Here is a 16353-nt window from a genome sequence, read left to right as displayed (position 1 = left end):
ACAGTTGGCAGATACAGAGGCAATCAGTTTACTCACCTTGCTGTTTAAAAATCATGATAATTTTGCACCGTCTTTGAGAAATAGGTAAGTTCAGAAATCAGTTTTGAGGCTGAGCCAGGCGGATCGTGAGGTCAGGAGATCGAGACCATCCTGGCTAACACGGTGAAACTGCATCTCTACTAAAAATACAAAAAATTAGCTGGGTGTGGTGGCGGGCACCTGTAGTCCCAGCTACTCAGGAGGCTGAGGCAGGAGAATGGCGTGAACTCAGGAGGCGGAGCTTGCAGTGAGCGGAGATCGCACCACTGCACTCCAGCCTGGGCGACAGAGTGAGACTCCATCTCAAAAATAAATAAATAAAATAAAATACTAAAAAATAAACTAAGGCATAAGCGATTGCACCTTCAGCAAATAGAATTCCTGGCTTCCGACGGCAGTAATCTTAAAGGAGACATTTTGTTGTATGCTTATAACCTCAGGGATTTTATCTGCTGCTGTTGTGGCCTTTTGAGGAGGGTTCTCCTATGGCAAAGGACGTCTGCAATGTGATGAATGGCAAGAAGTATCAGGAGTATTTTGAGTGCTTAAACCCATCTGAGGTGTATTAATTTTCCGGCTGTGGGTTAACATGGCTCCATGAATAGGCACAAGGCCTGGAGAGTAGGATTAGGAAGGTTTCCAGGGGCTCTGAACTCATGTCAAGCAAAACCGGTGTGCGAGGCAGCCAAGTCAACTGAACAGGGCGAAGACTTTGAAAGTGCTTTATCTGACTGCGTAATGTTTGTAAATTTTATTCAATTCATTTACAGCTGCAGGGCTCATGAGGCTGAAATTAAAGTTTTGTAAAGTTTCGATAAGGAGGCAGCCAAACAAGTTTGATTAGCAGTGGATGTTTTGGAAATGAGTTGGCAGCAATGCAAAAATTGAGGGTTTGAGTTTCAGGAGGCATGTTGGCATTGCAGTGCCCATTTGATTAACCACGGAAAGCCCATTACTTGGCACCTGGCATTTCGGGCATTTCTTTTCTCTGTGTGTCTTTGCCGAGGTAACCTCTAACATTGGAATAAGCATCTTTTTAGTGAAATCTCATCAGCGCATTGTTCTTAGTCTGTGTTATCAGTAATAAATCCGCTGTCTGTGTTATTCTTTCTGCAGCCATGCAGCACGCTCTTTAGCCTTTCTTTCCAACTCGCAGACATTTCAGTAAGGTGTTTCTCCCTCTACAGCGTGGGGCAGCGAGGGCCTTTCACTTGGAGCTCAGGGTTTGAGTTGTATGACTTATGGCTGAAAGGGTCGAAGACAAGGGGGCACAGCACCTTTTCACATAATATTTAGCAGACTAGAGTCTGCACAACAGCATTGATCATTGTTCATTTTTAGTGTTTTTTGGTGAAAGAAAACATTACCCTAATCCTCCACAGGAAAATTTCATACTCCTAAACAGGATTTGGTGCTGACAAAGATTCTCTGCTTTTCTAAACTTTAGTCAGGTTCCTGAACTCTGTCCCCACCGGGGCCCGTCTGTGTGCTTCCTTGGAGAATCTCATTTCAGCAAGAACCCTGCTAAGTCAATTCAGCCAGGACCCCAGTGCTTCATATCTGATCACTCTCAGTGTCTAATCGGGTTCCTCATCCTCCCTCGGGAGATGTCTGGTCATCTTGGCCTGTCTTCGCAAGAATCCTGTTAGGATGGTGTAGCCAGAGTCTCCCCTCACCTGTGATTTGGCCTCTTAATAATTTTTTAGGCACCGACTGCCACCCTGCCCTTTGGTTGTAAATTCCCACCTGCCCATGCTGGATTTGGAATTCAGCCTGCGGTCTTGATGGAGATCTCTTTCCCCCTATTGCTGTAGTCCTGATTAAAAACGAGCTTTTAAGCGATAAAAAAGCTGTGCTTTTCCTTTGACACTAGCCTATTTTAAAAATGATATAGGAGCGGGAGGGGGAACACAAGGGTTGGGGAAGGACATAGAGGTGGTTTCAACTGAATCTATAATTTTTTTTTTTTTTTTTTTTTATCATGGAGAGGAAAGGTCTCAAGCAAATGTGGAAGGTAGACAGGAGGAAACTGGTTCTGGTACACTGGAGTTTCTTATTTTACTCCCTTTGCTTTATTTTTTATTTTTTTGAGACGGAGTCTCGCTCTGTCGCCCAGGCTGGAGTGAGTGGCGCGATCTCGGCTCACTGCAAGCTCCGCCTCCCGGGTTCACGCCATTCTCCTGCCTCAGCCTCCCGAGTAGCTGGGACTACAGGCGCCGCCACCTCGCCCGGCTCATTTTTTTGTATTTTTGGTAGAGACGGGGTTTCACCGTGTTAGCCAGGATGGTCTCGATCTCCTGACCTCGTGATCCACCCGCCTTGGCCTACCAAAGTGCTGGGATGACAGGTGTGAGCCACCGCGCCCGGCCTGGAATGAGGTTTTCTTGAAGGATGAGTAGGGAGTTTTTGGGGTGAAAGAGGGATAAAGTCAAAGGAAAAAAGCATGAGCACAAGTGAAGAGAGACAGCACACAGCGGCCTGCTGAGAAGCAATCAGCAGAGTGGCTTGTTCTAGAATGCACCCAGGGAGGTGAGGTTAGAAAGGTAGAATGAAGCAAGACAGTATAAGGCTTTGATTTTCACACTAATAATTTTGAGCTTTTTCTTATTCACATGAGAAGATTTTAAGGCATGATCAGTTTTGGTTAGAGCCCAGGTGCATAAAAAGTGGGTTACTTAAAGGGAGAGACTAGAGGAGGAGAGGTTAGTTAAGAGGTTGTCAAAATAGTCTAAATGAGAGATGATAAGGACCTCAACTATAGCAGTGGCTCTGGGAATGTAGAGGAGGGAATAAATCTAAGGACTGTCTCAGAGGTGAAAGTAAATGAGTGGGTTTGGGAAGAGAGAGGGGCCAGGTGAGGAGCACGAGCTTTTTTTTTTTTTTGCCATGGACAAACTGAATCACAAGGAGGGACATGTTTTCTTGTGGATGAAGATACAGATAATTTTTGCATCCAAGAGGAGAGAGAAGCATCACTCTCGATAGCCTTAATATTCTCAAAATAATCAACATGATGTCAGGAATGAGAGAGTAAGAATTACAGTTAAGGACAGTGGAAAAATATAAATCGGTCTTGGGGAATGTGATGGAGTCTTCTATATTTTAACAGCTAGAATCCTGATACAATTTTCTGATACAGACCTTTAGTCCTCATGTTTGAACTCTCTATATTCATTTGTTCATTCTTCAATATTTATTGACAGCTTACCGTGTGCGAATCATTGTATTATCAGCTGGGGATAGAAAATCCTGCCGTCAGGTAGCTCACGTGCTAAAGTGGAGGCCGGGCACTTAAATACAGAAATGTGGTCAGGGTAGGTAGGCTTACAGGAGCTGTAGCAAAATTAGCAAATCTTGCTGAGAGTGTGAGGCCATGAAAGCCACTGGAGGAGAATAGTTTTTGTTCTTTTACCCAGGGTCCCCTTCTGTTACCCAGACCGGGATGCACTTGTATGATCATAGTTCACTGCAGCTTTAAACACTTGGGTTTAATACCACCTCAGGCTCCGAAGTAGGATTAATATTTTTTTTTTTTGGGAGATGAGGTCTCACTTTGTTGGCCAAGCCAGTCTGCAACTCATGGCCTCAAGCAGTCCTCCCGCCTCAGCCTCCCAAAGCACTGGGATTACAGGTGTGAGTCACCATGTCTGGCCTAGAATACTGTTCAGAGATGAGAATGTGCTAGCCGGTGAAAGCGAGAGACATTCCAAGCAGGGATTGTAGGGTTTAGAGGAAGAGATGGGTGGGGCCAGATTCTCAGAGGCTGGGTTCTATAGGACGTGTGAGAATTTGTGGTTGAGTGAGAAAGAGAGGAAGAGTCACTGAAGGGTTTAAGTGGAGGAGTTAACCGACCAAATGGAGGCTTAGTGGGATTGTACTGGCCATTATGGAGAAGGGGATCTGAGATGTAGAGAATGAGGGAGACACCTGAGAGGCAGTGCAGTGGTTCGGGTGAGAAATATTTGGAATCTGAACTAGAGCAGTAATAGTGGGGACAGACTAAAGAGTTAATAAATAGTTAGAAGGTAAGATTGGTAGGACATCAAGGTGGATTCAAGCCAGAGAGTAGGAGAGAGGCAAGGAATTCAAGGTGACGCAGGTTCAAGCTTGAGCTACGTAGATAGTGGAAGCATCGCTGAGAGCCTGTGCGTGCTGGGAAGAAGGATGATGAGTTCAGCTCTAGAAACCATACGAGGTGCCTGGAGGTCTTCAGCAGGCAGTTATGTACTCAGATGCAAAGATCTGTGGAGAAATCAGAGCCGGATGGAACTTTGGGAATCATCATTTCGGAATAGATTGTTAAAACGGATAATGGAGGTATTTCCATAGGCCGAACAAAGAGAATTTCAAACACCTGCAGCCTGTTTAATTCCTCAGTTAAAATTTACCAACAAACATAAAAGGTAGAAGGTTGGGCTGCTTTCAGGGCATTGAGCTCAAAAGACAGAATAAGGCAATTTATGTGTCACTTAATGTTTATCTTACGCTTCCCTACCGGGAAGAGTGAAAAGATGTTAAAGAAAAAGAGGGAATCTTTTCATCCTTGAACTTTTGTGTTGAATAAATTTTAAGGAAAAAGAAGCAAAATGAAATAACTTGAGAACAAGAACCTAACCACATATGAACATAATTTACATGCCATAAAATACCATTTTCAGTGTACAATTAAATGATTTTTATAAAATTTACATAAGCTATATTTTTTAAGGTATAAAAAGACAGTTATGAACTAAGCTTTTAAGTACCATGATGATTGAGAGTATAGTAAAAATACTGCAGGTAGCATTTAGTATGGGAAATTCCTACCAGTTGAAAGATGTGGATGGGGATTGGCAGAGATTAAAGGAACATCCATTTTGTGCCAGACACTCTGTTGGAAGAGGTGCAGATAAATGGGCATAGTCTGGGAGCATTTTAAGCAGCATTTAAAGAACAATGTCCTGTCTTCACTAAGCCATTGATATGAATGTGATACTTTTATATTTGTTTCTGTTTTCTGACTTTAGCCCTAGGAAAATAAAGGGTCATGCTAGCATTGCAATTATTTTCTCACATAAAAAATTATATTTGGCTGCTTCTAATTGGAAGTAAGTATTTTAAGCTCAACCAACCCTAACATCTCACGTAACTGTGGACAGAACTTCACATATTACAAGCTTCTTAATCTGTTAAAAAAAAAAACCTCAAAATACATATTATTAGTGATATATTCATTTAAACAAGCTATAACAATTTATCTAGTTTCTGGAAGATACTGAAACTTGATCATTTCTTTGCTGTAGTGACCTACAGCATAAGTTAAATGGTAGTTTTAGTTGATTATGCTTTATTTTATTTAGTTTGTTTTTTTTTTAATAGTCAAAGTCTGTTTTTCTCCATAATAATACCCTCCTCCATGGTAAGACTGCATGGACAAGAAGTTGCATAGAGAGTAGAGTATTCATGGGAATCTTTCTATAACTTGTAAGCAAAGGAGGCTTTGGGGTTGCTGTGGATCATCCTCTGAGAGTTGTATTCATTTTCTCAGAGGAGCGCTGTCCCAGGATGCTCAGGAATACAAGAAATAAAAGTGCAACAGGAAAGAGGACGTGGCAGAGCTGACCTTTTCCAGCTCTTCAGTGAATGTCTTCTGTCTTGGGAGGATGGTGACAAGCTTGAACTTTGAACCAGAACCCTGGTCTCTTGAGCCAGGTTTGTCCAGTCCTGGGGGTCAGCAAGCAGTCAGGGAGGAGGGGAAGCAAAGGTTGCAGGTAGATCTGTGGAAAAAGTGAGCTTTGGTATGGGTTGACATAGCCATTGCCTGTTGGGTGGAGACGTCCACAGGCCTTTGAGTGACTCCTGAGTGGGGCCATTGGACTCATCATGCTGCCAGGCAGTGGCAGGTCACAGTTGACATGTGTTCCCATTTCTCCAGTACCTACCTGGCTTTTCCACAAAAATGAACTCCCTTTTAATCGTCATTTCTGCAGTCTATTGAGAGTATGAAAAGGTTATACTAATCTAAAATAAACTTTTTTTTTTTTTTTAGTTGAGGTCTTGCTGTGTCACCAGGCTAGAGTGCAATGGTGCCACCGTAGCTCACCGCAGCCTTGAACTCCTGGACTCAAGGGATCCTCTTACCTCAGCCTCTAGAGTAGCTGGGACTAGCGGCATGAGCTGCCATGCCTGTCTTCCTAATCTAAATACTAGTGCCAGTAAAACAATTAAGAAGGGTGACTATGTTAGGTAAATATAACCTAGCACATTCCGAAGATGAATAGAATTTACTATGATTTTAAATCACCCACTCCAGTTTTTCTCTTGGCATGGAGAACTGAAAGCTGCGTATCAGTGCTGGGCTGTCCATAAATACCTACTAGTCATTGTGCTGTTAACAGTTATTTAATGATTTAATCAGAAAGGGCTGCCTTTGGATTTCTGAGGAGGTAATGAGAATTGGCATTTAACAAGTTAATTGCAATTGGAAAGAGCTATTAAAAGGCCATGAGAAGGTCTTTCGTGAAACCCTTCAATATGCTTCAGTCTGAAGATCTTATTAAATTATGCCAAGGGTGCTTTTCCCTTTCACTTTAAATCACCCATTACGATCATCTAATCAGCTTCCTGAATGGTGCTGCAGATGAAATTATTATTAACATCATCATGTTGGAATTTTAATTTTTTCTCTCCAGTTGTCAGGGAATCCAGTGTTCAACAATCAGTCGTTTCTCTTAGCCCCATTGGGACCCAATCCAAACTAGTCTTAAATTGTATTTGCACCTTTTTTGGGATTAAAGCTGGATTGTTCGGGATATTGGTGACAGCACTAGGACTCAGTTTCAGTCATTGTTCCGTTGCCTATTGAGGACATAGTTCTACTTCTTTTGGACAGACAGCCTTGCTTTATTCACGTGTCCCATGGAAATCAGTTTGTTGCCACAGAGAAGCAGATGGGTAGATAAAATGGTCGACTGTTGCTGTCCCTTCACTAATAACTTAGAGAACTGTTTATTCACGGCAAGCCTTGAAACAAAGTAATTGTTGGTTTCAAAATACTTATCAAATTGAATCTTATTCTGAAGAAACAACTTGCCTGATAGGCCCAACACAAACTGGCTATTACCATTTATTTTCAACTTATCAGTCTGATACAACCAAAGAGATTAAATCTGATAGTTGAAAACTATTGTAGGTCTCTAGCATTATTTAAAGATGGAGACTGGTTAGAAGAGGTTGGCTGGAAAAGGGTGGGAGAAAAGCAAAATAGGAAACATTTTGTTCCTTTAATGACCACAAATTCTAGTATTCCCAGAGATAGCCTAAAAGTAGTTTGGCAAATGACATTTTAGTTATTTTTGGAACTGCTTTTCAATATTTTAACATGTATTTATGCATAAGCCTGAAAGAATTACAAATGTGTGTGTGAGTGTATATATATGTTATATCGTTATATAACAATTATGTTTTTGAAAAGTTGAGGCTGGGCGCAGTGGCTCAAGCCTGTCATCCCAGCACTTTGGGAGGCCGAGACGGGCCGATCATGAGGTCAGGAGATCGAGACCATCCTGGCTAACATGGTGAAACCCCGTCTCTACTAAAAAAAAATACAAAAAGTAGCCGGGTGAGGTGGCGGTGCCTGTAGTCCCAGCTACTCAGGAGGCTGAGGCAGGAGAATGGCGTGAACCCGGGAGGCGGAGCTTGCAGTGAGCTGAGATCTGGCCACTGCACTCCAGCCTGGGCAACAGGCAAGACCCTGTGTCAAAAAAAAAAAAGTAAACAAATAAAGGAGAAATGGCCTGAAACATCAACTTCAATCCCATTTTTCATAGAGCAGGACCATTATTAAAACTCCCTCGAAATATTCATACAAAGACACTTTCCATCAAGCCATGATTATAGTATTTTCTTCAATATTTACTGGAAATTATATATTTCGCCCATGAACAGCAGACCTGCAATTCTGTGAGGATTGAGTAAATAAAACCAATATATATCAAACAGTACCTTTTCTGCAGTTGAGAGGTAAGCAAAAGCATCCTCTGTTTAATAAACAAGAAAATAAATGTTAAGGAAGAATGTAGAATAGGTTGCCACCAAGTATGCAAATGCATTCATGCTTAATACCTATTCTTAGCTCAAGTTTCTAGAGGTTGCTTTGTGTCTCGGGCATGAAATCTCAGAGCATGCAGAATAGATGATCTGAAATATTAAATCCTAAACGGCTCTTGCCAGCGGGCAACTGTGGGCTCAGCAGAACCTCTGTGTGGACAGCCTGATTACCTAGTTGTTCAGGCCTCTTTGCTGGCAAAAAGCATAACTGAATAAACAGAAAGATCTGCAATGCCTCAGCACTCAGAGAATTATGATGGTGGGCAGAATGAAGCTCTGAGGTCAAAATCTTTTAAACAGCAATCATCCTTGCACTACATCAGACACCTGGCAATCTCAGTCCACTGTATTCATGGGAATGCTTTTTAGATGCTCTGATTAATACAGGTACTTGGGAGCATGACCAAAAAGACCTAACTAGAATACATTGCAATTCTGAGTCTCAGACAATGTATATGAAAAAGATACCAGAAGTAACTTTTGTTGAACAAAAGGATTCATGGCTCTTGCAAATGTTTATCATTGTAACTCTATTTCCAGATATGTTTATCATGTAACTCTGTTTCCAGTTACATGACAACAAGTACAGTTTATGGGAAGAGACATGTGCAACAACCGCCAAATGACCTGTCCATCTTATCAAAGACAACGAAATGATGATTCCCTGCTAGTGTCTAGATATTATTTATCCAAGTCGTTGATTTGTAGGTGTTCATTCCACTTTCTCATACATAATCCAGTAATCCATAATCCAGTGAAAGACTCGCAACATAGACATCCAATTTACAGTTGCTGCACAGGGTCTATTAAAAATTCTTTCATTGCAAAGTATTTATTTCCTGGATTCTTAAATATTTGGAAAATGCATAAAACACATGAAAAATATAGTTGTTCAAACAAAGAAACATCATTCTGATCTCATGTTTTCTTCCCAGGAACAGAATTCACAGCAATCCATTCCCTTTAAATTTATTGTTTTCTAAATTTGTGCCAAGCACTGAGGAGCTCAATGCTTGGCACCAATTAAGAAAACAATAAATAGGGAGTGGGTTATAAACTATGTTGATTCCCTGTTCTATGCCTCACTCTGGGTGAATTCAGCCGTCTGAAGGGATGGCAAAGTCGGAAGTACGTGGCAAGCAGCAGGCTGCCTAGATGGTTGCAGCTCAGACAAGGTTCCAGGAGAGAGAGCCTCCCCATCTTTCCCAAGCCAAAACGTTTCCCATGTAATGAAGGTCACCAGTGGTTGCCAATATGCATATACAGACTATATTGGCTTGGTCATAGTTAGTTGGAAAAGCTAAAGCTCTGTAGTACTTCAGAGTTCTCAAATAGACCTGTCCAAAACCTCTCATTCCTTTGTTCCAACCTCTAATTCCAACCCCAAATCCCACCCCAGTTTCCAACCAGTACTTCCACCGAGAGGGCTGTTCCACTCCCTGTGAAGTCACACAATACTTTCTGCTTCGTGCCCAACTCAGACTTGGATATCTACCGCCTACCTATCATATCAATATGATGTAGAGGAATGTCTGGGGCCCTAGACCTAAATCACCTTGTCTGGCACCTGCATCAACCTTCCTTAGTGACAAAACCTTCCTTAGTGACAAAACCTTCCTTAGTGACAATCTTAAATCGAGTTGGTTTTCTTTGAGAATTTATTTCCTTCCCAAGTATACTTATGTGATTAAAATTATGTGGTGTCAGAAGTTTAGTTTTGATTATATTTTACAGACACCCATGTACATTAAATTTACCTTCTTGCTTTTCCACCATCCTTAGTTTTGTTGTCGTGTTTTTGTTGCAACTCTGTTTTTCCTTCCTGTGTCTAGTTATTTATAAATTACCATTAAACTGATTTTTATATTTTATTTCCACCAAGATAAACAAGATGCAAATATGTGCCCTCAAAAAAGTTAATGATCAATCGGGGAAAAGTGTATCTATACCCGCACCCAAAAAGACACCATAATCCAACGCACACATGCAAATCACGAACAAGAAAGATGATGGAATGAGCTCCAAAACTGCAAACCTTCACATTAATCTGTCTCTTGCATGTCAATAGCTTATTTCAAATATTCAGTCACTGTCAGTCTAAGAAAGTCCTAAATCCAAAGTCCAGCGGGAATGACGTGAGTTTCCTGATGTCCCGCACACGTTCGAAATCCTGCTGTGTTAAGAGGGTTCAGAGAGGCCAAAAGGCACCATCCATGGACTTTAGGAGAAAATATTTTGTATTTTATGCATTTAGAAAAAGCCCACAATTTGAACGTTTCAGTATTTAAAGCCAATATACAAGGAGCTATTATTTAAAAAATCTTTTTTCAAATTTCCCTGGAATATTTTATTTCATTTACAAAATAAATGTATGAAGATGACAAAATCTTAGAACTTTTTTAGGTTGAGTGACTTACTTTATACTGTTCTAAATTTTACATTAACAAAATTACATTTATCACTTAGGATGTGACATTGTATTTAGAAAGTCAGCTTCCCTTGTCCTATTAAAATGGCATTTAGATTATAAATATTATATTATACTCAACTTTTCTCTTTTTTTTTCTTTTTGAGACGGAGTCTCACTCTGTCGCCCAGGCTGGAGTGCTCAGCAGATATAGATGCAGATTAGATATGAAAAATGGGAACTGTGATGTGTGTTAGGTTTGTTATGATACCAATTTCTGGTATTTCTGGAGGGATATTTGACTTGAAGAAATGAAGTATGGCTCACGTGATATGTGTCTTTAAAGTCCTGAGGGATAGCCACATATAATCCTGTAAGTTGTGTTATAGAAAAAGCAATGACTCTGGTCCTTTGTTTATCTGCCTGGGCATTGAATGACAATTCTTTGACCTTATTACATCCCAGAGGGCTTTAAACGCCTGGAAGGTTATGGACGGTTGGTGGTGGCGGCGAGGCGGGAGACATGTCTCTAGAAGATCAGTCTGAGAGAGCCCCAAGTGTCCAGATACACTAAGTCATAATGATACGAAATGTAAATGCTGTTGTCTTACACAGCAGGGGAAGTACAAGGACTGGGCTTATGGTTCAGTCCTTACGGTGTTGTTTCTTACCTTGTAAGTTTAAGAAAGTTACTTAGCCTGTCAGAGCCCACCGAGGGTAGACTGCTGTGCTTCCCTCGCAGAACTTAACCTATCAGAGCCCACCTAGGATGGTAGACTGCTGGGTAGACGGCTGTGTTTCCCACACGGAGTTGGTGTGTGGAAAGTCCCTGGCACAGGACCTGGCACATGAGGTAACAAAGTCCCTGTCTTTGTTAGTTTCAGCATAACATTATCACCAGCCCTCATGGCAGTGTTTTTCCTTTGATTGGAAGTCACATGAATGTCACAAACACGGCATCATCTTGGTGGTCTCCCCCAGGCAGCTGCCCCCATGAGAGCGACTGGAGTTGTTCTTGTAGTGAGAATACAGCTCGGCCCCTAGGACATGTTGGGCCCACCTCCCTTATGGCCAAGTGGGTCTTGGGAGTTTGACACAGTTCTGCCCCTGTCCGCATAGGGGATACATGCCGGGTAGTGACACACACACCACACCCATGTTAGTAAACCAGGAATTTGTATAGACTGTGTGGTTCTGTTTTTAAAAAAAGTATTCAGTGGCTAAGAAGGGGACTGCCAATGACTGGGATTATTTTTATATATTAAATGTATCCAAATATGCACAGAACCCTTTGATACCATTTTAGAATTTTATCTTCATGCTAATAGAATTTCTGTTGGAATGTTTAAAAAATAAACTGAAAAATTGTTACTCTGAGGTGTTGTTATCAAGTTTTAGGAACTTAAATCATTTTCAGTTTATTAGTTTTATTGATACATAATAATTGTAAGTAATAATTGTATTTTTGTACCCATTAAGTAAGCTGTCTTCATCCCGCCTACTCTTCCCAGCTGCTCATAACCACTACTCTACTCTACCTCAAATTGTTTTAGCTCCCACATGTGAGTGAGAGCATATGACATTTACCTTTCTGTGCCTGGGTTATTTCACTTAACATAATGTCTTCCAGGCTTACCCATGTTGCTGCAAATGACAGGACTTTGTTCTTTTTTATGGCTGAGTAATATTCCATCATATATATATACACACATACACACACACACACACACACACACATTGTATTTATGCATTTATCTATTGACGGGCACAGGTTGGTTATATATCTTGACTGTTGTGAATAGTGCTGTGATAAACATGAGAGTACAGGTGTCTCTTTGATGCACTCATTTCCTTTCTTTTGGATGTTTTGGATGCACACCCACCTGTGAGATTGCTGGGTCACATGGTAGTTCTATTTTTAGTTTTTCACTGAACAGTCATAATGTTTTCTTTTGCATAACAGATCTACTAATTTACATTCTCACCAACAGTATATGAGTGTTCCCCTTTCTCTACATCCTTGCAAGCATCTGTTCTTTTTTGTCTTTTTTAAAATGGCCGTTTTAACTGGGGTGAGATGATACCTCATTATGGTTTTGTTTTGCATTTCATAATGATTAATGATGTTGAGAATTTTTTCATGTATGTGTCTGGCGTTTGTCTTCTTCTGAAAAATGTCTGTTCAGTGTATTCAGTTAATTTGCCCATTTTTTTTTTCTGCTTTACAGTGGGGTTTTTGCTATTGAGTTGAGTTCCTTATATAGTCTCATTATTAATCACTTGGCAGATGGAGAGTTTGCAAATATTTCCTCCCATTCTCTCTCTTTTCTCTGTTGATTGCTTTGTCTGCTGTGCAGAAGCTTTTTAGCTTTATATAATTATTTTTGTTTTTGTTACCTGTGATTTTGTGATCTTACCAAAAGACATCTTTGCCGGGCCAATGTCCTGAAGCATTTCTCCAGTATTTTCTTCTAGTAGCTTCATAGCTTTGGGTTGTACATTCATCCTTGATCCATTTTGATTGGATTTTTGTATATGGTGAGAGGTGAGGTCTACTTGCATTCTTCTATATATGGATATCCAGCTTTCTCAGCACCATTTATTGAAGAGGGTATCCTTACCCCAGTGTATGTTGTTGGTGCCTTTTCAACAATGGATTGACTGTAAATATGCAGATTGGTTTTTGGGTTCTCTATTCTATTCCACAGGCCTATTTGCCTTCTTTTATGAGAAGCATGAAATTTTTTAATGTACGAGGTGGTTTTCCAAGAATGGAAATAGGTTTATTTCTAGTTCTCCTGTTTTCTCTTTTCCGATAGGTCTTGGGGAATTTCGAACAGCAGTTTAAATGTGCATGTAAGAATTTTGAAATAATTTCAGCATTTTTTCTTCACTTCTTTGGAAAAAGTAAGCACTTAAAATGACCCCCAGCCTGAAAAAGTAAGATTACGCCTTATAAGTAATCAGATTTTATCAAAAGTGATGTATAATACCACATACATGGCCTTTAGTCTAAATTGACTTTTTTCTTAAAGTAAAATTTGAATGGATAACAGAATCTTACATAATATTTCTGAGTAAAAGCTACATATACTTTTAATGAAAAACAATTGTGTTAAATGACTAGAGGACGTATCCAGATCTCTGTGTCTGTGATTATTAACGGTTTTGCTGGTGATGAGCAGCGACAGCACGGTTAAGACACCCGTTTTCTTGTCTGTTTTGAATTCATGCCCAACAGAAAGGCTACAGGTATTGTTAAACGTTTATATGAAAAACCTTTGAGTTTTAAGATGAAAGTAGCATTTGAAACACAAAGTTAATATTCCTGATGCAGAGTTAGCACCATGCTAATCACTCATGCCTGTTGGCACTATATTTAGCTCATTGAGCTCATATTTTTCCAAGAACTACTAGGATTTCAAGCGAAGCTTCAGTCATACACAGACATTGTCTAAACCACTCAAGTATGTGTTTAAAAGAACTGCCCGTCAGTGTGCAGTGGTAATGCCAGAGCACAAATCAATAGCATATTCTCCTTGACCATTGGAGAACACCGCAGCCAAATTTAAAGCACATTTTCCCTGGATGAGTCCAGAACCGACTTCAGTTCTTTTTTTTTTTTTCTTTTTTCTTTTGTGCTGAGGTTTAATAGGCAGAAGGATTTTTTTTTTTTTTTCTTTTTTCTTTTGTGCTGAGGTTTAATAGGCAGAAGGATAAAGAAAGTCAGCTCTCTCTATAGAGAGAGGGGTCTTCCGAGTGGAAAAGACAGGAGATACGCTGGCCGCAGACGGGAAAGGAGGAAACTGCATAGGAAAGTTGGAATCCTGTTGCCTACACTCCATCCAGCGGCGGGAGGGCTGGGGTCAGTCCAGGAGGATTTGGATAATACCGGGCTGTAGCCCCAGCCAGAAATCCTCAGTTGCTCCAGAACCTCTTCCAGCTTCAGGCGACGGCTAAGTCCTTCGTGAGAGGAAGCTTGTTCACATGTGGCCGTCATGCCCAGCAATCGGTGGGTGCTGGCAGGTCTGCATGTCTTCCCCAGTGCGCCTCGCATGCCAGTCTTTGAACAGCGGCTGTGCTAACCGCGTTTCTGACTGGCTGACGGGTGCCCGTTACTGATTTGATTTGGTTCTAACACGGAGGCTGAGAGCCTTGAAATGAAAGGGCAGAGTTGGAGTCCGTTCCTCTGCTCACCGTTTCGATGAATGCTGTACCTTGGTTTCCCGGACGAAGTTTCCAGTATGAAGGGGCTGCGTTGTCTGGGGTACATGCCTGGGGTTGGTCATCTCACGTCAGGAATATTTAGGACATGAACTCACATGAGGAGTTTAGAAGCGGGGTTAAGAGGCAAAAGAAAAGAGAAAGAGCCGGGCGCGGTGGCTCACGCCTGTAATCCCAGCACTTTGGGAGGCCGAGGCGGGCACATCCCGAGGTCAGGAGTTCGAGACCAGCCTGGCCAACATAGCGAACCCCGTCTCTACTAAAAATACAAAAATTAGCCGGGTGTGGTGGTGCACACCTGTAATCCCAGCTACTCAGGAGGCTGAGGCAGGAGAATCACTTGAATTTGGGAGATGGACGGAGAGCAAGCCACTGCACTCCAGCCTGGGCGATAGAGCGAGACTCCATCTAAGAAAAAAAGAAAAAGAAAAGAGAAAGAAAAACAGCTGTCTCTTTCTCTATATAGAGAGGGGTCTTCCAAGTGGAAAAGACCCAATTTCAGTTCTTGGTGGATATCAGAATTTTGTTCAAAAAGAAGATGGCATTCTCTGTTTCTTCCATGCCCATTTGATGACCAACTTTCAGCTGTCACTGAAGTGCTATAGGAGAGAAGCTTTTATATGTGATTATTTTGATTTAATTTTTCTGGAACTGGTTTCTTTCTCAGTATGGTTAGGACATACTGAGTGCTTATGCAAGAATCATGTATGTTGGACAGTTTGTTCATATACACCTTTGTAGAAGTTTTCTGTATCTTTTGTACTTTAGTATTTTAATATATTTTGTCATTTTGCAATTTAAGCCTGCATTTGAGACAGTTTCACCTTCTTCTTCTTTTTTTTTTTTGAGACGGCATCTGGCTCTGTCACCCAGGCTGGAGTGCAGTGGCAAGATCTCAGCTCACTGCAAGCTCCACCTCCCGGGTTCACGCCATTCTCCTGCCTCAGCCTTCTGAGTAGCTGGGACTACAGGCGCCCGCCACCACACCCGGCTAATTTTTGTATTTTTAGTAGAGACGGGGTTTCACCGTGTTAGCCAGGATGGTCTCGATCTCCTGACCTTGTGATCCGCCTGCCAAAGCCTCCCAAAGTGCTGGGATTACAGGCGTGAGCCACCGCGCCCGGCACACCTTATTCTTAATAATGCTAGATAATTCCATATCCACTAATAGAATGAAAAATGGAATTTGTGGTGGCGACTGCCTTGGTACCAAGAGGACAGAGGGAGAAAAAGAATAGAGAAACACTGACTGGATTCTTCCAGTGTCAGCCAGTGGAAAATGGAAAGAAAATCTCTCCATACCCACATTTCCCCCAAATCTCCCTTGTAAAAACACCCCTTCCCCAGCAAAAAAAAAGCAAAACACCAATTTCAGACGTAGGTTTTAAATGCAGCATCACGGAAACTGAGCAGTTTGGAGGGTGAGGAAACATAGGTGAGTGGCTGGCATTTGGGGTAGGAGCAGCCGGTAAAGGTCTAAAAGTTTGTCTACTCATCTCCTGTTCATCCCACCATGAGATAAAGGGGCGGTTTTCTACCCAAGACTTTTGGTTGAGTAGTTGAAAACTTGTTTTCTTGGGTGTGCAAAAGAAATA

The 16353-nt window shown here is 41.4% G+C and overlaps 1 protein-coding gene across 1 annotated transcript in view; it reads left to right on the top strand.

Annotated features, from left to right (window-relative positions):
* Window positions 1-16353, top strand: part of SMYD3 (SET and MYND domain containing 3) — a 735177-nt gene that overhangs the window by 379479 nt on the left and 339345 nt on the right. Inside the window, exon 9 of the mRNA XM_011955728.1 lies at window positions 14496-14501. Coding sequence (XP_011811118.1) covers window positions 14496-14501 — 6 coding nt within the window. The remainder of the gene's footprint in view (window positions 1-14495; window positions 14502-16353) is intronic.

The sequence above is a fragment of the Colobus angolensis genome, unplaced genomic scaffold (genome assembly GCF_000951035.1).
Source record: "Colobus angolensis palliatus isolate OR3802 unplaced genomic scaffold, Cang.pa_1.0 Scaffold40, whole genome shotgun sequence".
NCBI lineage: Eukaryota > Metazoa > Chordata > Mammalia > Primates > Cercopithecidae > Colobus > Colobus angolensis.
The sequence above is the reverse complement of the archived record's forward strand: the minus strand, read 5'-3'. Positions and strand labels throughout refer to the sequence as shown.